Source organism: Panthera onca, chromosome B1, assembly GCF_046562875.1.
Source record: "Panthera onca isolate mPanOnc1 chromosome B1, mPanOnc1 haplotype 2, whole genome shotgun sequence".
NCBI classification, from domain to species: Eukaryota; Metazoa; Chordata; class Mammalia; order Carnivora; family Felidae; genus Panthera; species Panthera onca.
In genome coordinates this window covers 141661953-141686885 of record NC_138342.1, presented here as the reverse complement: position 1 = coordinate 141686885, position 24933 = coordinate 141661953, and the positions used below count along the sequence as shown (strand labels likewise).

Below are 24933 nucleotides of genomic sequence, written 5' to 3'. Positions count from 1 at the left end.
CCCGCAAAAGGAGAGTTTGGTTGTTGACTTCAACAACCTGAGGAATTACAGACAGAGGGACTGATGGGCCTGGCTTTCTCACCGGGGCTCCAGCTAATGAAAAAGGCGGTTTTGGCACCACGAGCTTCCGGGGCATAGGCTCAGCCCCTGAGGGTTCTCAGGAGCTGCAGACCTGAGACCTGCTGCCTGCAGAAAGCTCCACAACCCCTCGTCCTGCACAGCGCTTCACACTGTGAAGGGGCCTCCCCCTGGTCCTGGGGACCCGGCAAGGGAACGAACAGTCCTCATTTAAAGTTTCAGATTTCAGTTTCCTCATCAGCAAAAATGGGATTCAATGGCACTGAGAGGATCAAGGGAGGATTTCAAAGGTACACATGAGATTATGCATATTAACACAGTGCCGCCCATCTGGTCTGACCCAATCACAGAAGATCCCTTCCCCACCAAGCAGGTTTTCTGAATACCCTTATCCCCAGCCTAGCTCTGCCCCGCCCCCCGTGGGGGAGGAGCCACCAGTCTTTGGTGGGCCGGGTCCTAGTAGCTCCACCCTCCTCGTGGGGTATATATGCAGAGGTAACACTCGGATGGCACATTGGCTTCAAGCGTCCCTCAAGCAGACGTCTCTCGACAAGCCTTTACAAACCCTTTACAGACCTGTCCAGAGTCGCCTGCTCCAGGTAAGCGGGGAGTTGAGCCGATATGGGGGCATGGGGACGGGGCTGGAGAATGGTAAGAGCTGGAGTCCCCTGACCTCCTCTGTGCAAGGCCGGAAATCACACCTTGCAAGGGAACCTAATCTCGTTTGGCTTCTCTTAAAACACATCTTGTTTCTTAGGGTTTCCAGTTCTTCATTGAGCCTCATCCTACATCCCCTAAATGCTTGCTAACAATACAGATACTCACTTCCTGTCCTGTCCTATCCCATCCTAGAGGTCAAAAAACAGAGACTAATATCTGTGTGTACAAAGTTCCCAGAGGTGCTGGTCTGAAGTCGTGTGTGGAATCCCTTCCAGGATCTCAGTGAGGGGTGGTTTGTGTGTAGGTGGGGAGTGGAGGGATGAGAGCTATGGGGCCAGGATCTCTGGTATTCAGGTCTTGTATAAACTTGATCTTCCTCAATCTAACCATTTGCTTGCTTACAGATGCTCAGAGAGTATAATCACTCTTGGGTGCCTGTTTGGAGGTTCTAGCAGGTGAGCGCAGCTACTGGTATACCCTTGACTGGAGAATGGTCCTCCTCTATTGGGGAAGGTCATCCTCTTAGACCGAGAGGGCAGCTTCAGGAGGGACACTCATGGAGTGATGAAGGAGGAAGGGGACCCCCACCTAGCCAGCCCGATCAGCCAAATCAACCCCGGCGATCAATGGGGGTGATGAATGTTGCAGCCAGATCACCCTCATATCCAGAGTATAAGTACTCTTCCACTTCAAAGTCATTCAGTTTTTAAGGGAGACCCGGAACCCTGGCCAATTTTAGTCATTCAACAGCTTTAACCAAGGACTGAGGAGATACTTGGAGATACAGTCATGGTGGGGATAACATGGAGGTTATGGTTCTGTGGGGAATGCAGATCTCCAGAATCTGTTTAAATTTACAAGTCACATAGTTAAAGGGTAAATTCATGATGCTGTCTTTACTGTTCTATGACATTGTCTTAGGAGAGATGACCCATGAACAAGTCAGGAAGGTTGGATCACAAGAGGAAGTGACCAATGAATGGAGAGCTGGTGGCAGCACAGCCGACAATTAAGGGATCTGTGTGTACAAAGGTTCTGGGGCCACAAGGAATTCAACCTGCTAGAAAGGGGAGGGCAGGTGACAGCTACAGGAAGTTTGGTGCTAGGAGAAGCTGGAGCTGAGGGAGGAATGTGGCCCTCCAGGTGGCAGCAGCAGTCCTGTAGGACAAGGTATTGATTAGATCCGTGTGCGTGAAGAGCAGATGGGTGGAGGGTCTAGTGGGTGCTGATAGACTCAGCAGTCAGACATGAGTGTGGACATATCCAGAAGGATGAGGTGTAGCTTTGGTGTAGACGGTTAGTGGTGACAACAGAAAGCGTATTCTTTGATAATAGGCTCCTGAGTATGGAAAGATCAGAGTATTATTAATTACCATTGGGCACCCTTTTTTTTTTTAATGTTTATTTATTTTGAGAGAGAGAGACAGAGTGTGAGCAGAGGAGGGATAGAGAGACACATAGAATCCAAAGCAGGCTCCAGGCTCTGAGCTGTCGGCACAGAGCCCAATGTGGGGCTCAAATCCCCAAACCATTAGATCATGACATGAGCCAAAGTCAGACACTCAACTGATTGAGTCACCCAGGTGGCCCTGGGCACCTTCTATGTGCCAGGTCTGCTGCTAGGAATATTTTCTCCTTCTCCATAAATGCTCTCTGACTTGTCAAAGGTTACATGGTCTCGTGGCTCCACTACCCTCTATTTGCAATCTTTCAAATCTCTGCCAATCTCATGAGGCACAAAGAACAGTCTCTTGTTTTTTATGCTGATGTCTATGGATTGTTAAAATGATCTATTTTGATTTCATGAGTGGCCATTTGCATATATCTCCTTTACCTATTTTTATATGTAGATTATTCATTATGTTTGTTTGAATTACTTGATTTAAGAGCTATTTATATGTTTGAAAAATATTATTTTCTGATTTTCTTTTTTTTTATTTAAAAAAAAAAAATTTTTAACGTTTATTTATTTTTGAGACAGAGAACATGAATGGGGGAGGGTCAGAGAGAGAGGGAGACACAGAATCTGAAACAGGCTCCAGGCTCTGAGCAGTCAGCACAGAGCCTGATGCGGGGCTCGAACCCACGGACCGCGAGATCATGACCTGAGCTGAAGTCGGATGCTTAACCAACTGAGCCACCCAGGCGCCCCTATTTTCTGATTTTCAACCATAGAAAGACATCCCCAGCCAAACAAATTGAAAATATGTTTCCATAATTTTCATTGTCTATGGTTTTATTATAATTTTTGCTTTCATTAGACATTCACACAGAAGACTGCATAAGCCTGTAACACCCACATTAAGGATTATTATCAGAACTCCCAGAAACATTTCTAATGTGCTTCCCAATTACTAACTTGTCCCCCCTGCCCAGTTATTTGCACTGTGCTGAGGGCTAACACCATGGAATCATTTTTCCTACACAGGGTCTGTATTATTTTGCACCTGGCTTTTTTTCACACAACATGTCTCTGATATTCATCCAATTTTCAGGGTGAAGAGTCATTACTGCCTTTCCATTGCTGATTAATGATCCATTTGTATGAATACACCACAATTCACTCATGCATTCTAAAGTCAGATTGGAATTATTTCAAGTTTGGACTTGCGAAAAATGTTGTCATGAACCTTCATGTATGTCTTTTGGTGCACATATTTTGAAGACCTTCTGGTTTGTATTTCTGATGGTTACACAGCCTGAGTAGAGTAACTGGGTCCTAAGATACATATATGTTCTAAGTTAGTTGATAATGCAAAAGTTTTATATTTTTTTCTTTTTTTAATGTTTTATTTTTTGAGAGAGAGAGAGTGCACAAGCAGGGAAGGGGCAGAGAGAGAGGGGGACAGAGGATCTGTCAGCACAGAGCCCAATGTGGGGCTCAAACTCATGAACTGTGAGATCAGGACCTGAGCCAAAGTCCAATGCTCAACCAACTGCACCACCCAGGTGTCCCTGCAAAAGTTTTCTAAAGTGGTTGTACCAACTTACAGGCTCACAATTTGTGTATGAATGTTTTTATAATAGCACACATCACCAAGACTGTATACCTTAACACTTTGAAATTCATTTTGGGGTCCCTGGCGATCAAGAAAAGATTGTCTTAAACCTATCAGCACTGGACATGATTAAATCAATGGATGTTTTAAGGGGTATGCCATTCATGACTGTTTTAGTATATAACACTTCACTGATACCAATTTAAAGTTTAGAGTATTTGCCAGGACACATCCTCTATGGGGCGCCCTTAACTCCACATTTCCCCCGGAATCCTGAAGGTTGGCTTCAGCCTGTTAGCCTGCATTTCAATGTTTATTTATTTATTTACTTATTTATTTTGACAGAGAGATAGAGAGAGTAGGGGAGGGGCAGAGAGAGAGGGAGACACAGTCTGAAGCATAACCTGCATTCCAGAATCAGTAGCTGCTTCTAAGGAAAAAAATCCACGCCCTCTTCTGGGGATCTTGTTCCTACCAATCATCACTAGTTGGTAGTTCATCAGTGACTTTGGAGGGTCGTTGTGTATACATGTGTGTGTTTCTTAGTATTTTCTCACATTGATTTCCTGATCTCCAATTTCATTCTGTGCATTTTGTCAAAATCACAGCTTTCTGACTTGGCAGGGTCCTCAGAGTAAATCTAATCCAGTCCAAACCACTTATGTACACAGTTTGTTGTATCCTGCAACTGAGAAGCTTAAGTGAAAAGTAAGTTTTGACATACTATGAGCTCAGTGGTGTGGTTTAAGAAACATCTGTGGTTTAAACCAAAATATACCAGGTTCCTTTATTGTATCTTTGATGATATTGAAATGATTGAAATTGGGATATTTATCCTTATTTACTTGATTCTCTTAGAGATGAGCATGTTATGTACTTCCTCCAGATCCCCCAGATAATGAGTAAGGGGAAATCCCACCCTGGGTGGAGGCTCAATTTTCAAAGCTTTTAACTTTCTGCAGTCCCATGCAGCCCCTCTGTGGTTGATGTGGGTGTAGGTGGAATCCTGGGGGTGGAGAGAAGAATTGATGGCTGCCTCAATGTGGCAGTGGGCAAGGCCACCAAACAAATGGTAATTTTTGTTACATGAAACAATGTTTTCTCATCTCTAGGGACGAATCGGCACTTTAAAGTTGTGTCTGCCTTCTGCCCAAGAGAATTGCTGACCTTGGCTTCACATCCCCTGGGCTGCCGAGGACAGCTGGCTGCCCAGCTCATCTGTGATCACCTGCAGGTGGTGAACAGAGCTCCTCTGGGCATCTACCACTGCACCTGAGGCCAGTGGCCTCCTAGGACAGCAAGGCTGCCCTCCTTTGACAAAAGGACATCCAGGACAGGAAAGGACAGTAAAATCTGAGGGTGTGTCTGCCTCTCACTGGAGGACTCCCGCAGGGCACCACCTCCAGAAGAGCCACGTCGGTCCAGAAAGACGTTTATCTCGGCCCAATGGCAGCGTCGTCAGCCCTGGCAGGACTCCAGGCACAAGCCAACTGCCCCATCTGTCTGGACTACCTGAGAGACCCCGTCACCACCGAATGTGGGCACAACTTCTGTCGCTGCTGCATCCGGCAATCCTGGGCTGATCTCAGCGACAGCTTCCCTTGCCCCATCTGCCGCCACCCAGGCCGAGAGAGGCACTTGAGGAGCAACGCCCAGCTGGGAAGGGTGATCGACGTCGCCAAGCTCCTCCACATCAGCAGGAGCAAGAGGGGGAGGCGGGACGAGAGGCATCTGTGCGAGAAGCACAACCGGGTCCTGACCCTCTTCTGTGAGGAGGACCTACAGGTGTTGTGTCCCGCGTGCGTGCGGCTCCCTGACCACCGGGGCCACCGGGTGAGGCCCGCGGAGGAGGCCGCCTCCCAGCACAGGCAAAGGCTCGGCAGTTACGTGGAGCCCCTGAAGAGGCAGCTGGCAGTCGTGCAGCAGCTGGTAGCCACCCAAGACAGGAGACTCTTAGAGCTGGGAGAGCAGGTGCAATGCCACAGACAGAAGTTAGCCTCTGAGTTTGAGCACCTGAACCGGTCTGTAGACCGGCAGCAAGAGGCAGTTCTGTCAAGGCTGGCCGAAGAGGAGAAGGACATTCAGCAGAAACTCTGTGCAAACATAACGGCGTTTTCAGACCACGTTTCCACCCTCCGAGGTCTCCTGAAGGAGGTGGCCGAGAGGAGTGTGATGTCAGAGGTGAAGCTGCTGACGGGCCTCGGGGGTGTCCGTGCCCGGTGTGAGCACCAGGAGCCCCCAGCTCTCTACTCTTTCCAGTTAAGGAGAGAAGGCTGCAGTCTCCCCCCGCAGTACTTGGCTCTGCAGAAGATCATACAGAGGTTCCGACGAGAAGTTACCCTGGATCCTGAAACAGCACATCCTCATCTGCTTGTGTCTGAGGATAGGACGTCTGTGACACTCGTGAGGGAAAGGCCAAGCGTCCCTCAGCATCCAAAGAGACTTCTGACGGATCCCGTCGTCCTGGGTTCCGAGGGCTTCAACGGGGGCCGACACTACTGGGAGGTGCAGCTGGGTGACAAGAGCGAGTGGGCCGTGGGGGTCTGTGAGGACCCCCTCTCCTGGAAGGGACAGCGGCCCCTGTCAGGACAGAACAGACGCTGGACAGTTCAGCTGCAGGATGGTGCCTATGTGGCACAAGGGGCTGTTCCTGTCACTCTTGTGTTGAAGGAAAAGCCCAGAGGGGTGGGCGTTTATCTGGACTATGAGTTGGGGGAGATTTCCTTTTACAGTTTGAACGACAGGTCTCACATCCATTCGTTCACCGATGCGTTTTCTGAAGTACTAAAGCCTTATTTCTGTGTGGGGCGGGACCCTAAACCTCTTACCATCTGTGCGGTAAGGGATCTTGAAGGATGAATTGAGAGTGGGCTTCATTCTCTTTCTGTAATTTATGGACAGTACTTAGAATATTGGACAAGTATTAGTAAATCTGGTACCAACATTTTTTTTTTAAATACTTTTATGACTTCAACACATTTTTTAATTTTGTTTTCTCTCTCTCTCTCTTTTTTTTTCCACTTTGTTTCAGTAGCAACAGAGATGTGGGAACTAACAGAGATGTGGAGATTAACTGTTTCTGGAATTCTAAGATCAGAGTGTATACATTGTAATTTTACAGCTCCAATAGATTTTTTGTATATGTATATTTACATATATTCCACATTTTGTATACATTTATTATGTGGTGCTATACATAAGTACCTTTTATATTCCAGGCAGGAGAGAAGATAAAATTATAGGGTGATGACACTCAGTGGGTCTGTCTTGTTTCTGCATGGGAATTAGGAACTGATTGCTCCAAATTATACGTTCAAGGATGTTTTTATGGGGAACAGCCTTGGAAGATGGAGATGGTGTCTCTATCCAGACTTTTAGGACTCACTCCTCTCTCCTCCTTTTCCCTATACCTGGGAAAGCTGAAGAGAAAGCCCAAGTGCTCCATCCTTGGGTACAGGTGGGAAGTTCAAACCAAGCAAGCCCCTCATAGTGCCAGAACCTTCACATCAATGCCATCCAGTAACCACCATAAGAAACCCCTAAGCTAATCTCCTTCCATTGCACCCTCAAGTCATATTGGACCTACTCGGGTAACCATCATGCTGTTCTCCCCTAAACCTAATTATATGAGTAATAAACTTCTTCAAATCTTTCTGCTGTGTGTGGCATCATCAGTCCCAACAGTGAACAAAATTTTGGTTGAGGGTTTACTCTGACTATACAACTTGGTGTTAACATTGGGTGTTCTGAGCAGACTTTGGGAGATGTTGAGCGACACCTTCAGGGAATTTTCTCCACTTTTTCTTTGGTGCTGCTGCCAAAGCAATCATGCACTTTGAGCATTTATGCTTTTACTTGCAGATCAGCCCACCTTTAATGTTGTCTCTTCCAAGGAAAGGCTCTAGAATCTAAGTCAAAAAGAAAGAAGGAAGGAAAAACTGGATTTAGGGAAAGGAACCAAAACACTAGAACAGAGGTTCATTCATAATTTGACCTAATTGACAAATCAAGAGTTAGTTACTACAAGAATCTACAGAAGAAAAAGAATAAAAGGGTGAGATTCTATTTTGTGCTTCCTTAACTTAGATGCTGATTTAGTGGGATCCCACTAAATTCAGACATGGTACCCCCTATAACATTAGTGATGTTACCGAACATAAAATAGACATCAAAGAGGTATGTCTCATCTTAGCTGTCAGAACAGTTGCCTGGCCTAAATTCCCTGTGGTCACAGCACACATTTTCCTAAAATGCCCAAGAGGAGGCATAGATGAGATAATCCAGGGAGTAATAAATTAAAATTAAATCAAATCACTGGCACTTACAAATTGGCTTTACAGAATGGACCCTAATAAATGCCCCCACCCATAGTTAAAATAGACAATATAACTAAATGTTAGTTAAAACTGGGCATTCAAGAACTGAAATACATTATTGAAGATCTACGTAGAGTAGATGTTATCCTTACTGCTTCTCTGTTTAACGGGGAAACTGCCTGTCTTAACTTAAAGAATGGATGGCATCTCACTACAACCTTAATGCTGTGGTCCTACCCAGTGTTGTCATAATTGCTGATTCCATCCAATCGACAACTGGTAAATACCTAGCTGTTACACATTTGGCCAATATATTAGGTTCAGGGTTTATTTCAACAGCTTCCCAGCCATAACTTTCACCTCCAAAGGGATTTCATATACCTCTATCCAGCAATTCTAGGTAACTCAACAGCTTTGCCTTGACATACAACTTTGAGGGCAAGATTTTTACTACATTCAACTTTCTCTAAAGTTATGATTTACACTTATGATGTACTCCTCCTGAGATCTGTTGGACTACAACCTTGGTTAATCTCCTGAAAGTTACTTGCAACTGAGGTCATCTCTATCCCTGATGCTGCCAAGACGTAGCTATTGACCCTCTCAAAATGCACAACATGAAAACAAGCCCAACATCTTTTAGGCCTTTTTAGGTTCTGGAGGCAACTTATTCCTCATTTATAAATTTTGCTTAAGGCCATTTTTATTGTTACTTGCAAATCAGCCCACCTTTAAGGAGGCTACTTCCAAAGAAGGCTGTAGAATCTGTCTACATAGGAATATATTAGGCATTCCTATTAGTGCCCCCAGAAACTCCTTTCATGCTTCCTGGAGACTCTGGAGCAGCGTGATAGCCATAAGTTGTCCCTGGGCTCTCGATGCAGGATGCTTAGTTATATGCTGTAAACCACTATTAGGCACATTCAGACGATCTAGCTTTATGATGGTGTGAAAGCAATACACAGTCAATAGAAACTGTAGTTTAAATTTTGAATTTTGATCTTTTCCTGGGCCAGCAACATGTGGTCTGACACTCTCTCCTGATGCTGGGCAGCAGCCACAAGCTGCAGCTCCCAGTCAGCCACGTGACCATGAGGATAAGAAAGCAATACATTTGTAACCATTCTGTTTTTTGGCACGCCTGGGTGTCTCAGTTGGTTAAGCGTCTGATTCCTGATTTTGGCTCTGGTCATGATCTCACTATTCATGGGATCAAGCCAACAGTGCGGAGCCTACTTGGGATTCTCTCTCTCTACCTCCCTCCCTGCTCCTCCTCTGCTCATGCTCTCTTAAAATAAATAAACATTAAAAAAAATTCTGGTTTTCACTTTCAGTACAGTATTCAAGGAGATATTCTTTTTTTAAAGAACTTTTTAAAAAAATTATTTTATTTTATCATTTTTTTAATTGTATTTGGTGAGATAGAGACCATGAGTGAGTGAGGGGCAGAGAGAGAGAATCCCACTAGGGACAGAGAGAAAGAGAAAGAGAGGGGCTTGAGCTCATCACCTGAAGCAGGGCTTGAGCTCACCCAATTCAGGGCTCAAACTCATGAGCCGTGAGATCATGACCTGAGCTGAAGTCTGATGCTTAACTGACTGAGCCACTCAGGTGCCCCTGCAATGAGATATCCAACACTTTATTATAAAATAGGCTTTGTAATCTATAAAAGAGATGATTTTGTCATCTATAAAATAGATGACTTTGCCGAATTGTAGGCTAATATAAGTGTTCTGAGCATATTTAACATAGACTAGACTAAGCTGTGGTGTTTGGTAGGTTATTTTACAGTAGTATTACTTACAATATTTTCCATTTTTGATGGGTTTATTGAAAAATGACCCCATTGTGAGTCAAGGAAGCTTCATGCTGAGACCTCCTGGAAATAGAGGCTCTCACAGGCCCTGAACCTAAGCCTTCAATACCCACCTGCCCAATATGCCTTGAATCATGGGTGCAGCACCCCACTCATCCAGCATAGCTACTGAGGCCTTGATATAGGATGAGCTGGACTTGGGCTCTCCGGCATATGCCCCCTGCCCTCCCCATTCTAAATCTGTTGCCATATGCTATGAAGAAGGTACATGTAAGTGCATGGTTTGTTTATGTTTTTCAACTATCACAAGGCAGTCGGTTTCCATCCCTCTTTTTCTATAATTATCTATGTATTAGTCTGTTTGGGCTACTGTAACAAAATACTATAGACAGGATGGCTGAAACAATAAAACCTTATTCTCTCACAGTTCTTTATTTTCTCACATAACTCTGACCGCAGCAATCCATAACATTTTATCATTCCCATTTCTCATGGGGAACGCGAGGGTATCTATTCTAAAACCTATGAAATTCTAAGTAAAACCTCTTATACAAATAAAAGAGTGCACTACTCGTTCTTCAAAATCTATCATAAATATAATCTATCACATTTGGCTTTGCATTGGAGAAGCAGTAAATGTTTAAAAAAAGAAAAAGTTAACCCAGTCTATGCAGGTGGATGTGAAAAGTCTCTAGATATAAATGTGCAGAACATAGCACATTCATATTGCAAAAATAAATAAGATTTTCTGCTCTTTCATATGTGTATATAAATCGATGTTTCTGCAAAGATATAGGAGAAACTTAAGAATGGTAATACTTGAGATGTGTTAGGAACCCTGGTGGTCTGGGATAAGAGAACAATTTTGCTTTTTAGTTTTTTATTTTATTTAATTTTTTTATTTTAGAAAGAGAGAATGTGTGCAAGTGGGGGAGAAGGGCAGAGGGAGAGAGAAAGAGAGAGAATCTTAAGCAGGCTCCATGCTCAGCACAGAGCATGATATAGGGCTCGATCCCATGACCCTGGATTATGACCTGAGCTGAAATCAAGAGTTGGATGCTCAACTGACTGAGCCCAGGCACCTCTTATTTTATTTTTTTAAGGTAGGCTTCATGCCTAGCACGGAGACTAGTGCAGGGCTTGAACTCACAACCCTGAGATCAAGACCTGAGCTGAGATCAAGAGTCAGATGCTTAACTGACTGAATCGCCTAGGTGCCCTGAGAGCAATTTGTTTTTTGGCATATTCTATTTAACAAGTAATTGTTTTTACTAAATTCATCTATATTTTTCACTTTATTTTTAAAAAAAAATTTTTTTTAACGTTTATTTATTTTTGAGACAGAGAGAGACAGAGCACAAACAGGGGAGGGTCAGAGAGAGAGGGAGACACAGAATCTGAAACAGGCTCCAGGCTCTGAGCTGTCAGCACAGAGCCCGACGCGGGGCTCGAACTCACAGACTGTGAGATCATGACCTGAGCCGAAGTCGGAAGCTTAACCGACTGAGCCACCCAGGCGCCCCTATATTTTTCACTTTAAAAAAGCAGACAACAAATAAATCTATTTGATGTTCATTGGAAAATTGCTGCTTTTAGTTTTGCTGCTTAAAGGAAAACCTTTATCTTATTCCTTGAATAGCCATCCACACTGAGGAAATCTGCAAAACATATACTTTACATTGCTTCCAGTCTCTAGACTTCTTAGTTCTCTGATAGTGGCAGCTTGAGATGGGACCTTTGCATTTAGGGCCTCAAATGTTGTGAGAGTTCATGAAAAGTCTCATGCATGGGTTACTAAAAATGAGATGCCTAGTTGGGATTTATAATATCAGGATTAGAAATGCATATCTGACAGTTTTCAGCCTTTGTGTGCATAAAGTCACCAGGAGCAGTGGGTAGAACATATCAAGAGTTTTCTGTTTATTAAAAACCAAAACATTTTGCTATTAAGCACATAGGAAATCCTGGATCTATTCCCAACTCCATGCTGCTGTCTTGAATATCAATGCAGTATGATAGAGGATGTAACTGTCTAGTGGACCCTGAGCTGCCTGGAGGCCTTGAAATGAAGAACCAGAAAAGAGTCAACTGACAAAAGAGCCAGGGAAAAAGCTTGGGAATCATGCACTTCTGAGAGGACTGAGAGGAGGAAGAGTAACCTGTTAAACAGACTGATAAGCTGCAGTCTGAGACCACAGTGCAGGTTACAAGATCAATGCTCAGATGATCCCTCTCTCTCTGTCCCTCCCCCCCCCAAAAAAAAATAAAAATAAACATTTAAAAATAAATAAGTAGGGGCGCCTTGGTGGCTCAATTGGTTAAGTGTCCCACTTTGGCTCAGATCATGATCTCATGGTTTGTGAGTTCAAGCCCCGCATCGGGCTTTGACAGCTTGGAGCCTCAGCCTGCTTCAGATTCTATTGTTGCCTCTCTCCTGCTTATGCTCTGTCTCCCTCTCTCTCAAAAAATGAATAAACAGGGGCACCTGGGTGGCTCAGTCGGTTAAGCGTCCGACTTCGGCTCAGGTCACGATCTCGCGGTCCGTGAGTTCGGGCCCCGCGTCAGGCTCTGGGCTGATGTTAAGTAACCCGAAACTGACAGGTGCAGGGCAGGGCAGGGATCCTGGAAGCACACTACTAATTTTTCAATCAGAAAAGTATTTTCTCACAGAAGTGATGCTATGTCTTTGAACTGTGGCTGGTTCTCTTGGCTAAGGAAGCCACCGAGCTTGGCTATAGAGACAGCTGTGACTGGCTTTTTAGGCTGAAGGATTCCCCTGATGGCCCACTGCACTTGTTGTTAACGGGAAAAGGCTTCACTGTATCTCAGAAGCTACCACTTGTGGGATGTACCACTGAAAAGAAAAGCACTGAACTGCAAAGCAGTTTTGTTTTTTCGTCTTTTCTGCTTGGAATGAGATAGCAATGTTTTACTCACAAAGAAGAACCTCTATGACAAACCTAATATATGACCACTTCTTACCACCTCCATCACTACCTTCCTGGTTCAAGCACCGTTATCTCTCTTCTGCATTCCAGTATCCTCCTAATCTGTTGTCTTGATTCTAACCTTGCTCCCTCAGTCTATCCTCAACACAGCAGCCAGAGTGATCCTTTTATTTATTTCTTTATTTTTTAAAATTAATTTATTTATTTTGACAAAGAGAGAGAGTGATTATGGGAGAGGCAGAGAGAGAGAGAGGGAGAGAGGGAATCCCAAGCAGACTTCACACCAAGAGTGCTGAACCTGGTGTGGGGCTCGAACCCACAAACTGGAGACCATGACCTGAGCTGAGACCAAGAGTCGGACCTTTAACAGACTGAGCCACCCAGACGCCCCAGAGTGATCCTTCTGAAATATGAATGTGCCACTTTTCTGCTCAATGACTTCCCTTCTCATTCAGTGGCCCTTAGAGTCATATCCCAGACAGCATACTATTTGTGCCCCTGCTGCTTCGGGATCTTACTTCCTGTTACTCTCCCAACTATTTACTGAACTCCTTGCTATTCCTACAGACTAGATCCCATCTTTCCTTATGACTTTGCACCTGTTACTCCTTCTGCCTGACACATTCTATAGCAGATTTCTGCACAACTTCTTCAATGCTTGCTTCACAGGCCAGTTTCTCAATAGGGCCTTCTCAACAACCCTGTTTAAAATTGCTATCCCCACCCCAACACTGTCTATCACAGTACCCTGTTTTGTTTTCCTGTACAGCAATTACTACTTATTTTTTCAATTAAGAAATTCCTTGCTAATTAGCTTGGTTGTAGTTGACAATTAGAAAAAGATGTTCCTTGGGGTGCCTGGGTGGCTCAGTTGGTTGAAGGGAACTGGCTCAGGTCATGATTGCACGGTTGGGGGTGAGATCAAACTCCCGACTCGAGTGTGGAGCCTCATTAAGATTCTCTCCCTCTTCCTCTGCCCCTCCCCAACATGTGCACATGCACTCACTCTCTCTCAAAAATAAAATAAATAAAATAAAATACACCCATTTCAAAAAAGAAACAAAAATACTTCCTTTCTGGTAAAGGAAAATGTCATATAGATCTTATTAACTGTGGAAATTACAGAATGGACAAATTGTGTTACAATCATACAATAAATACCATGCAGCAATGAAGAAAAAGCACCAGGGGAGCCTGGGTGGCTCAATTGGTTGAGTCACCCACTCGATTTCAGCTCAGGTCATGATCCCAGGGTTGTGGGATTGAGCCCTCTTTGGGCTCCGTGGTGAGGGTGAAGCCTGCTTGAGATTCTTTCTCTGTCTCCCTTTGCGCCTCTCCCCTGCTTGCACGCAACCTCTAAAAAAAAAAAAAAAAAAAAAAAAAGACAAAGTTGCATGTATCAGTATGTATTTTTAAGATATCTCTACACCAAAGGTGATACTCGAACTTACAACCCCAAGATAAAGAGTGGCACTCTCTACTGACTAAGCCAGCCAAGAGTCCTAGTATGGATGAATCTTAACAATGTTCAGAGAAAACAGCAAGTCATATAGAAATCTCTACTGTATGTTCTATTTATAAAGCTCAAATCAGACAAAATTAAACAATTTATTACAGATATGTAAGATAAAAACTACAAAGAAAAGCAAACAAGTGCTTCGATACAAAATTCAGGGTAGTGATTAGCCTTGGTTCCAGGGAGGAGATAGAATGCAATTGAGGAGGGGCTTTTAAGTTACAGGTATATTTTTTAAATTGAATGGTAGACACTTGAGTATATTACTCTTTTCCTTTAAACATATAAAGGAATACATCTACATTATTTACACAGATTTATTATCTACCACACGTTATGAAAGGAGCTAAGCCAATTTGGTTTTGCACAATTATTACTCTTCTCAACAGATAACAGTATAACTGTCAATAGTGCTGGGTGTGTAAAGGCTAATAATAATAAAAGCAAGTATCAATCAAAATTTTGTCCCACCTGTAGACACTTTTTGAAATAGTTATTTACTTAGCAGGTACACACTGGGCGTTGATATGGCCTTGCTGGTAAACTCAGTATTCCCAGCACTCCATCTGCTTAAGTGTTCTGATCTTGCACCAAAGGTTCACTTGAAGCAAACACAATTCCATAAAGGCAAGAATTCATCTAACATTATACTTATTGTGAGGACAAGGCTCGTTTTTATCAGGTAGAGGCTACAGGGTTTCCTAGACCTTAGTGTCCTATAAATGCAACAGTGTGGAGTGAGTGACTCAAATATTTCAGTCAATTCATATATATACACATATATGTTCAAAACCACTAATTTCACCAATATCACTCCATCCTTTATGTCCATTATAATCCATTCGTTTAAGTACAGCCTCAGAACTTAAGGGACATTAAGATAATTGAAGCTGGGGTGCCTGGGTGACTCGGTTGAGTGTCCAACTTTGGCTCAGGTCATGATCTTGTGTTCGTGGGTTCGAGCCACGCATCGGGCTCTGTGCCGACAGTTCAGAGCCTGGATCCTGCTTTGGATTCTGTGTCTCCCTCCTCTCTCTGCTCCTCCCCTGCTTGAGCTCTATCTCTCTCTGTCTCTCAAAAAATAAAATTAAAAAATAGTTAAAAAAAAAAAAAGATAACTGAAGCAATGTTGTAGCATTTGGAGTTTGAGTTTCCCATTAGATTGCCAGCCGACCATCCCTAGATGTGAATTCTTGATTAAGGAAACTGGCGAATTCTGTATACAGTATTGATTAAAAATCATGCTTATACAGAAACACTGTTCCTGCCGGTGTATTTTAAAACACATTTCATACATCATAACAATATATTTCACAACAAAAAATGCTAAAAGTATGTAACGGTAGATTATTTCAAAATTAGAAACTGAGAAACTTTTGGTTAAATATCAGGATACACTATAGATACTTTCAGACTTGAAAGTCTCAAAAAATGTATTTCCGAAGCACCACTATTAGGAAGCTATTGAAGGACCTCTCCAATGAAACAAGAAACCAAGCTTCTCATGGAAAATCATATGGAAACAGAAAAAGCAACTCAAGAGATCCCGAGGGCATCCCCAAGATGCTATATGAGCAGCTGGCTTCGTGAACCTGCCTGCATTGGAGCAGGTTACAGGGCTCCTTGAGAGTAGTTGGCAAGATCAAAGTGATAGAAAGCTAAATATGTTTACATTGGGAAATTTAGACAACTGCAGGGGCAGTTGGGGGATGAACTAAGGATAAGGACATGGGAAACAAAGGAAATGAGAAATATAAAACAACTATTAACTACAGAAAAACAAAGTTGTGGAAAAACAAAATGCGATCATTGCATAATACATGGCTCAGAGGTGAATGGTATTGACATAGCCAAAATACCATAAACATCAGAAAATAGTCTATACGAAAATGAAGAATTCTATTAGGAGAAGACCACAGAGTGAAAACCGCCGTAAATTCTCATCTTCCAAAGTAGGACGTTAAATGAAACTACCAAAAATGGAAAAATCCATAAGAATTACTATCAGCTTGTTATTTAGTAAGTATAAACACCCAAAGAACAAGAGTTGAGAGTGGTTGCCCCCTAAGAAGCTGACAACAATGGTTGTAAAGCAATCTTGTAAACAATGAATAATTGAAACATTAAAACTAGATTAAGCACCCAACTTTTGATTTCAGCTCAGGTCATGTCACAGTTACTGAGACTGAGCCCTGCATTGGGCTCTGTGCTGACAGCACGGAGCTTGCTTGGGACTCTCTCTCTCTCCCTCTCTGTCCCTTCTTTGCACACACTCTCTCTTTCTCTCAAAATAAACCAAAAAAAAAAAAAAAAAAAACCCCACAAAAATTATATTTAAAAATGTCTGAGTTAAAACCCCCTCCCTAGAAGAAATCAAATGAGCTATTTTTTTTATTTATTTATTTATCTTGAGAGAGAGTGAGCAGGGGAGGGGCAGAGAGGGAGAGAATCCCAGCAAGTTCTGTGCTGTCAGCATGGAGCCTGACATGGGGCTCAAACGTACAAACCGTGAGATCATCACCTGAGCCAAAATCGAGTCAGATACTTAACCAACTGAGCCACCCAGGTGCCCCTACATGAGCTATTGTTAACGTACAAAATGCTTAGCTGCATTAAGTTTAATTCATATGAGCAAGGGCTGACTAAGCCTGTAGTCTTGGTATTATTGAGGCTGGCAGCTAGGAGCATTGTCTTTAATCAATCCTATAAGGTAGATTATTTTTCAGTTTTAATTTTTTTTTTTTTTTTTAATTTTTTTTAACGTTTATTTATTTTTGAGACAGAGAGAGACAGAGCATGAACAGGGGAGGGGCAGAGAGAGAGGGAGACACAGAATCTGAAACAGGCTGCAGGCTCTGAGCGGTCAGCACAGAGCCCGACGCGGGGCTCGAACTCACAGGCCGTGAGATCATGACCTGAGCCGAAGTCAGACGCTTAACTTGACCAAGCCACCCAGGCGCCCCTATTTTTCAGTTTTAAAGGTAAGGAAACTGGTTCCCAAACCTGTCAAGTTCAAACAACCTCAAAACCCTTTTGCTGTATCTTGTACATGTGCTTCCTCCAGAGACTTATCAACTCTTCAGTGATATTTCGGAAGGTCCCTTCCAGTCCATGAATCCCACTTGTCAGGTAACTTACAAAATGTAATGGCCTCCTGGAACATGAAGCTTTTAAACCAGTGCAGGCCCCTCATTTTCCCAATGTCTTTACTCCCACCTGAACGATGTCGCAGAGAACCCAAAAGTGCCCTGAGGCAGCTATGTTGACTACAGTGAGGGCTCCCATGGAAATAAATGAAGCTACTTGCGGCAAACCTGCTTATTAATATTCATTATTCTTCTGAGTAATCTTGATGTCAAGCGTGCCCTATGGAAGTCATGTGAGTTAGAATGTTTAGTTTTACCTAAGGCACCCCACTGGTGGGTATTGTATGGCTTTTAAAGAAGAGTTAAATTGATGTAAAGGCATACATGGATTGGGCAACTCAATATAGGTATCAATTCTCTCCAACTTGATGTTTAGTGTCAATGCAATTTCAAATAAAATCTCCAAGTTACAATGTTTAATTTGGCAAGCTGACTCTAAAATTTATATGAAAGAGGCCATGAGTTGTCAAGGTAAGCCTGAACAGATGATGAAAATTGTCACCAGATATCAAGAATGAGAGAGCTGTAAGACGTATGGTATTGATCCAAGGACAGACCAATAGACCAGTAGATCATATTAGATGTCAGATACAGGTGGCATTGCAAATCGGCTGGGTAAATGACAGACCTCTCAATAAATGGTGTGTGTCCATTGGTCATTCATACATTATGAATGAATGTATTGGTCATTCATACAGTATGTACAACTATATAGGCAAGCCCCATCCTATTCCCAAACACAGAATCAGCTTCTAAGTAGATGATTAAAAGCACACATAGAATATTTTAATGTTTCTGGAGTAGAAACATTTTTTAAATTTATTTATATTCAAGTTAGTTAAGATACAGTGTAGTGTTGGCTTCAGGAGTAGAATCCAGTGATTCCTCTTCTTACATAGGACACCCAGTGCTCATCCCACCAAGGACCCTCCTTAATGCCCATCACTCATTTAGTCCATCCCCCCAACCCTTCCAGCAAGTTTGTACTTAAGAGCCTCTTCTGGTTTGCCTCCTGGAATAGAGGATTTCTTAAAGAATCCAAACCTCAAAAGGAAAGAATGATAAAATCAAATATATCAAACTTACCTTCTGTTCAAGACACCACAGTAAGAGTGAGATAAACTTTGAAGAACATACAGTGAACATAAATGCTACAGGACTAAAACCCAGAAAATATAAAGAACTCTTATAAATCAATGAGACAGACTAATAGAAAAATGGGAGTGGAGGGGTAACACCAGGTATTTTATAGGATAAACAGAAGCGATTATTAAGCTATAAAAATATGGTCTATTATTAGAGATCATGGGAATTAAAACTGGAGATATTTAACATTTACAATTAGTGAAAATAAATAAATGTAGTACTGTTGAAGCAGAGCAATGAAAACATTTATACACTGTAGTGTGAGTATAAATCGGCACAGCACTTTGGAAATTATGCATCTGGTTTCTCTGGGGAGGGACTTGCTAAACCTTCATCTTTATTGGATAATGTCAAATTATTTTCCATAGCAGCTGTTTGTGAAAGTTTCAAACTGAATGTCCGTCAGAAGTAGAATGAAGTTCAACTTTAAGCAAAAAATGTGAATCTCATGAACATAATGTTGAATGAAAAAAATTCAACATGATCAGGGGGCCTGGGTGGCTCAGTCAGTTAAGCGTCCAATTTCAGCTCAGGTCGTGATCTCACGGTTTATGTGTTCGAGCCCCGCGTCAGGCTCTGTGTTGACAGCTCAGAGCCTGGGGCTTGCTTTGGATTCTGTGTCTCCCTCTCTCTCTGCCCCTCCCGTGCTCATGCTCTGTCTCTGAGTAATAAACGTTAAAAAAAAAATTTTTTTTTAAGAAATTCAACATGATGCATCATCAACTTTATGAAAAATTCAAAAACATTTGGAACTAAAGACTAAAGAATATACCTATCATGATGAGCACTGAGTAATGTATGGAATTACTGAATCACCTGAAACCTAACACTGTATGTTAACTATGTTAACTGAAAAAACATGTGGAACTAAACATTTTGTTTATAGATACATACACAGGAAAAAGTCCAGAAAACAATGGAATATCAAACTAAGAATAGTGGAGGGAACTAGATAGGACCAGGAAGTGAAGAGGCTGGGGTTGAGAAGGGGCACAGGGGGAACCTCATAGGTGATGCTAATGTTCTATTAAATTGGGTCACGGATACATGAGTGTTTTAGTTTCCATTATGGTGTATCGTCTATTTTGTTAAAAGTATCTACATAAACTAAATTATTTCAAAAGATATGACCTAAGTAAACATCTACCAGTGGGTAAATGATTAGATAATACTGAATTGACAGTATTTTTACTATTTAATACTGAATTGAAATTATTTTATGTAAATACTAGGAAGTATCAAAGTTAGGTTTTAAAAAAAGTATAAAAATCAAGTGAGGAAATATGAGCAGTAAAATGATGGGTAATACCAATCACGAAATGTTAAGAATTACCATTCTGCTTGAGGTCTTACTCAGTGCAATCAGGCAAGAAAAAGGAAAAGGACCTAGACTGTCAAGGAAGAAATAAAAATGTTTCTTTGAATATGACAAAATCATCTTTGTAGAAAACCCAATGGACTCTATTTAGGGATAAATCTGACAAAAAGATGTTAAAAGTCATACACGGTATGGGGCGCCTGGGTGGCTCAGTCGGTTAAGCGTCTGACTTCAGTTCTGGTCAGGATCTCACGGTTTGAGTTTGAGCCCCGCATCAGGCTCTGTGCTGACCATTCAGAGACTGGAGCCTGTTTTGGGATTCTGTGTCTCCCTCTCTCTATCCCTTCCCGACTAGTGCTCTGTCTTTCTCCATCTCTCAACAATTAATAAATGTAAAAAAAAAACAATTTTTTAAGTCATATATGCTTAAAACTACAAACGTTGCAGAGAGAAGTAAAAGAGCCAAATAAATTAGTTCATGGATTAGAAGCCTCAATATTGTGAAGATGTGAATTTTATCCAACTTGATCTAGATTCAACACAAATCCAAAGGCTCAGCAGTATTTTTTGTTGTTGTTGATACAAGCTCCAAATTTTACATATATTATCTACTTAAAGGTGTAATCTCCAGACTAGAAAAAGCCTAAGAAAGAAAACATAGAACTAAATAAAAGGGATTCTGAGAAAAGAGGTCAGTTTCCAAAATGAAGTAAAGGATGGTAGTTGAACAGAGCTACAGGGTACATTGTCCAAATGGAAAGAGGGAAATGATTTATTGTGTGTATATGCAATTTAATAAGTATATGAGGTATATGAGATATGTATATGGTGGGGGCATCACCTCATTTTCCATAGTACTAAGTCAAGACTAACACACACACACACACACAACAAAACATGTTACAAAGAAATACTGAGGTAAACAGATGAAAGTTCAAAGTGGCTACCTTTATAGAGTACATGGTCCTGGCATGGTAATGGATGCTTTTCATAAAGGCTTATGTATTTTTTTATGGCAAAACATGTAGGCAACACAAAAAAATTTATTGGACTTTTAATGACAATTACTAGACTTCTAAAGTAACATATTTTATAGGTATTTTATTAGAATTTCCAAACCATTCTCCAATTTGATCCCACAATTTATCTGTAAAGTAGGCATAACCAGACTTTTCCCTGTTTGTTTATTTATCGAGACAGAGAGAGAGAGAGAGAGAGAGAGAGAGAGAGAGAGAGAGAATCCCAAGCAGCCAAGCAGGCTCCATGCTGTCGGCTCAGAGCCCAATGTGGGGTTCGATTCCACAAACTGCGAAATCATGACCTGAGCCAAAATCAAGAGTCAGATGCCCAATTGAATGAGCCACCCAGGTGTCCCATAACCATATTTAAAAAAAGTAAACTCTACCCCTAACGTGGGGCTCAGACTTGATCCTGGGATCAAGAGTTGCCATGTTCTACACACTGAGCCAACCAGGTGCCCCTATAACTATATTTTCTAGAAGCTGCTGAAACAGAGATAAAAACCATTCTGGTTGTTTAAAGGAAAAACTAAAACTGCAACAAAACAAAGCAAACAAAAAACCAACAACAAAAACAACAGAATTGTTGAGACTAGATTAATTGGCTTAGTTCTGTGCACTGCCTCAATAGAAAAAAAAAAACAATTAAGAATTTTACAATAGTTCATCATTCAGAATCTGTTACTGTACAGATTTTAAGAGGTTTTGAGTCAGTTCCAGTGTAGAAATAAGGCCAGAGTGTTTCTGTAAAATAGTAGTTAAAAATATAGAGAAGAGATCTATCACTCAAGTTGTAAAAAGAAATCTCACACAATTCACAGTCTAAAAAAATGCCAATCTTTCTGGGTATTACTTTTGGCAGCAGATTAATTTTTTTAGGACCCAATGCAATATAATTACTCTGACTACATCGCCCAATACCCCATAATCCATCCTGCACTAAAATTGGTTGATTCTGATTCTTTCTCCTTCTGGGAAGAGAGTCTCTGCAGACACCAACAATCCATTCAGGCTTATCTTTCACATCCACCTCCCAATACTGCCTGCCAGAATTGTAGCCCCCAGAACCCAGAACAGCTGGGCAGAGATAAAACCTCCTTGGGTTATGAGGTAAGCTATGCATCTTATTTCCATATTGCACAGTTTTTCTATCTTCCGAGATAATAAGCCTACGATGTGCTGTTTCAGGATCTAGAATTAGATCTACTTGAAATCGCTTGATAATTTTGTTTAGGCCAGAATATTGTGGAGGAAGATGGTAACCATATTCCTTTAATTGGAATGAAAAAGGTTCAGGGGACTTTAAGGTTTTATGTCTATGGTAGATACTTTTAACATCTGTTAGAAATTCCAGCCCTGACTTCATGTATTTGCCCTCAATCTCCTTTAGTAGATATTTTAACGTGGAAAGATGACTTGAAAATGTTGTCAGGTTTTCATTTAGTTTTGTTAAAATGTCCACTTCGTCATCTTGTAATTGCCGAAGAACAGTCTCTTGCTCATTTTTGAGAAACAACAAAAGTTGCTCAAATTCAGACTTTATTTCTTCCCTCCTATATTCTACCTTCTTCTTCAGTTCCAATGATTTTCTGGTTTGCATCATTATCACCTTTTCCACTTGTTCAATTCTCTCCTTCCATGGTTCAATGCAATTCTCTAATCTTTTCCTATGATGAGGAGCAGCCTTCTCTATGGGCCAAATGTAGTGATTCCGGTGATCAGTGGAGAAACTACACTGTGGACATAAAACTTCTAGGTCCTTCTGACAGAAAAAGGTCAAAACCTGATTATGCTTTTCACATATAAGCTTCTCTTCTTTCCTCTTCCTCTTGCTTCTTCTTACCTGTAGTAGCTTAGCAATTTCAATCAAATTGCCCAGCTGGGGATTGCTTGTGAACTTCCTTTCTGGAAAGCAATGACGGCAAAAGGGACAGGGGAAAGTATCATTTAGATCCTTCCAGGAGATACTGATGCAAGAGAGACAGAAGTTATGCCCACAGTTGATGGTCACTGGGTCTTTCAAGTAGTCCAGACAGATGGGGCAGCTAGCCCCTGTTTGGAGGTCTTCTAGGGCTGTCACAAACTCCATTGAGCTGTGAACAAAGGTGGTGGGTAAGGTTATAAGTCCTTTAGTAAAGCACTCAGGACCCAGTGAGCAGTGGATATCCTCCCACAGACCTTGAAAACTAACCAGCTTTCAGTTTCACTGGATTGGCATGTTGATGATCTCCTGTATAAATGTGTTTATCCCCCTCCCTTTAGCTTTAGAGTCTATTGCCAAGAGTACCCAACAGGCTGCAGTCTATTGCATACTAGAATGTATTAGATGGGCTGCTGTTCTTCCCACTCAATGATGTAAAGACAGGCTTAATGACTTTCCTGTTCAAGAAAGCAGCTTTAGGTCCAAGCCTAGGAATCTTTCCTATGGGTGAGAAAAGACATTAAGTTAAAAATATGAAACCACAATCACCAATGTATGAAAACATTCACCTAAGACTCATTAATAAATGCTAAAAGTTTAACATCTGTTAGTAATTCCAGCTCTGACTGGAATTACTAGGTGGAGGTTTGGGAAAAAAACAAGAATCCGTAGTTATAGATTCATTTATCTCCTACATTTCAAAAACAACAATAAAACCTATAAAAAATATCCTTCCAAAAAATACTCCATCTCAATCCAATCATGAAAAACAAGTACTCTAACTTAAATCGCGGAACATTCTACAAGACAATCGGTATGTGTTATTCAAAATGTAAATGCCATGAAAAACAAACACAAAAGAAGTTTCAGATTTAAGACTAAACAAATACGACAGCCAAATACAACATGCAATTCCTGACTGAATCTGGGATCGCAAAATTAAAGATAAAACAACTAGGGGCGCCTGGGTAGCTCAGTCTGTTAAGCATCCAACTCTTGACTTTGGCTTGGGTCATGATCTCAGGGTTCCTGGGTTAGAGACCCACGTTGTGCTCCATGCTGACAGTGTGTGGCTTGCTTGGAATTCTCTCTCCCCATCTCTCAAAATAAATAAATAAACTCAAAAAAATAAATAAAAGATAAACAACCAAAAGAACCCTTTTGGGACAAATGGGAAACTTTCAATATGGACTACATATCATATTCTATCAGTATTGTGCTTATCATATTAATTTATCATAGGTGAGAAGACAAATGTCCTTGTCCTTAGGCAATATATATTGACACATGGTGGGGGAGGCCATCTTGATGGCTGCAACGCACTTTCAGAAGGTTCAATAATTTTATTTTTTTTTATTTATTTATTTTTAACATTTATTTATTTTTGAGACAGAGAGAGACAGAGCATGAACGGGGGAAGGTCAGAGAGAGAGGGAGACACAGAATCTGAAACAGGCTCCAGGCTCTGAGCAGTCAGCACAGAGCCCGACGCGGGGCTCGAACTCACATACCGCGAGGTCGTGACCTGAGCCGAAGTCGGACGCTTAACCGACTGAGCCACCCAGGCGCCCCAGAAGGTCCAATAATTTTAAATGTGTAGCAAAAGGTTAAAAACTAGTGCATCCAGGCAAAAGGTTTACCTATGTATATTGCACATCCTTTCAAGTTTTCTATAGGTTTGAAATCATCAAAATAAAAAAGTTAGGGAGAAAATTTCCGGGCTGGTTTTTAAGGTACCCACCACACCCAATTTTAAACTAATAAAACTCCCCCAAGTTTGTAAGCCATTTTACCATCAATACAATATTCTCTCTTTCTCCCACTAACAAACACTTTCTCAACTTTTGCTCTTCCTCTCTCTCCCTCATGACCCAAAGACAGTAAGAACAGTAATTATGGGCAGGGTTTTGACATTTGAAATTAGCTTTGTCATGGTCACCTAGCAACTTCTTTTACTACACAGACTTACTCTTTCTATAAGCAAAATAGGAAAAATGCAGTAATTCTAGAGAGCCTCCATTTCTAAATTATTCCCAATGTCAAGGATTGA

The 24933-nt window shown here is 41.6% G+C and overlaps 1 protein-coding gene and 1 pseudogene across 1 annotated transcript; one reads left to right on the top strand and one right to left on the bottom strand.

Annotated features, from left to right (window-relative positions):
* The first annotated feature begins 5183 nt into the window (after positions 1-5183).
* LOC144616063 (tripartite motif-containing protein 75 pseudogene) lies at positions 5184-6596 on the top strand (annotated as a pseudogene).
* A 14967-nt stretch (positions 6597-21563) lies between these two features.
* On the bottom strand, positions 21564-23051 carry TRIM61 (tripartite motif containing 61). The gene has a single exon (XM_060655946.3). The coding sequence runs from the start codon at positions 23049-23051 to the stop codon at positions 21630-21632; it is 1422 nt and encodes a 473-aa protein (XP_060511929.1). The 3' UTR covers positions 21564-21629.
* Positions 23052-24933: the final 1882 nt, after the last annotated feature.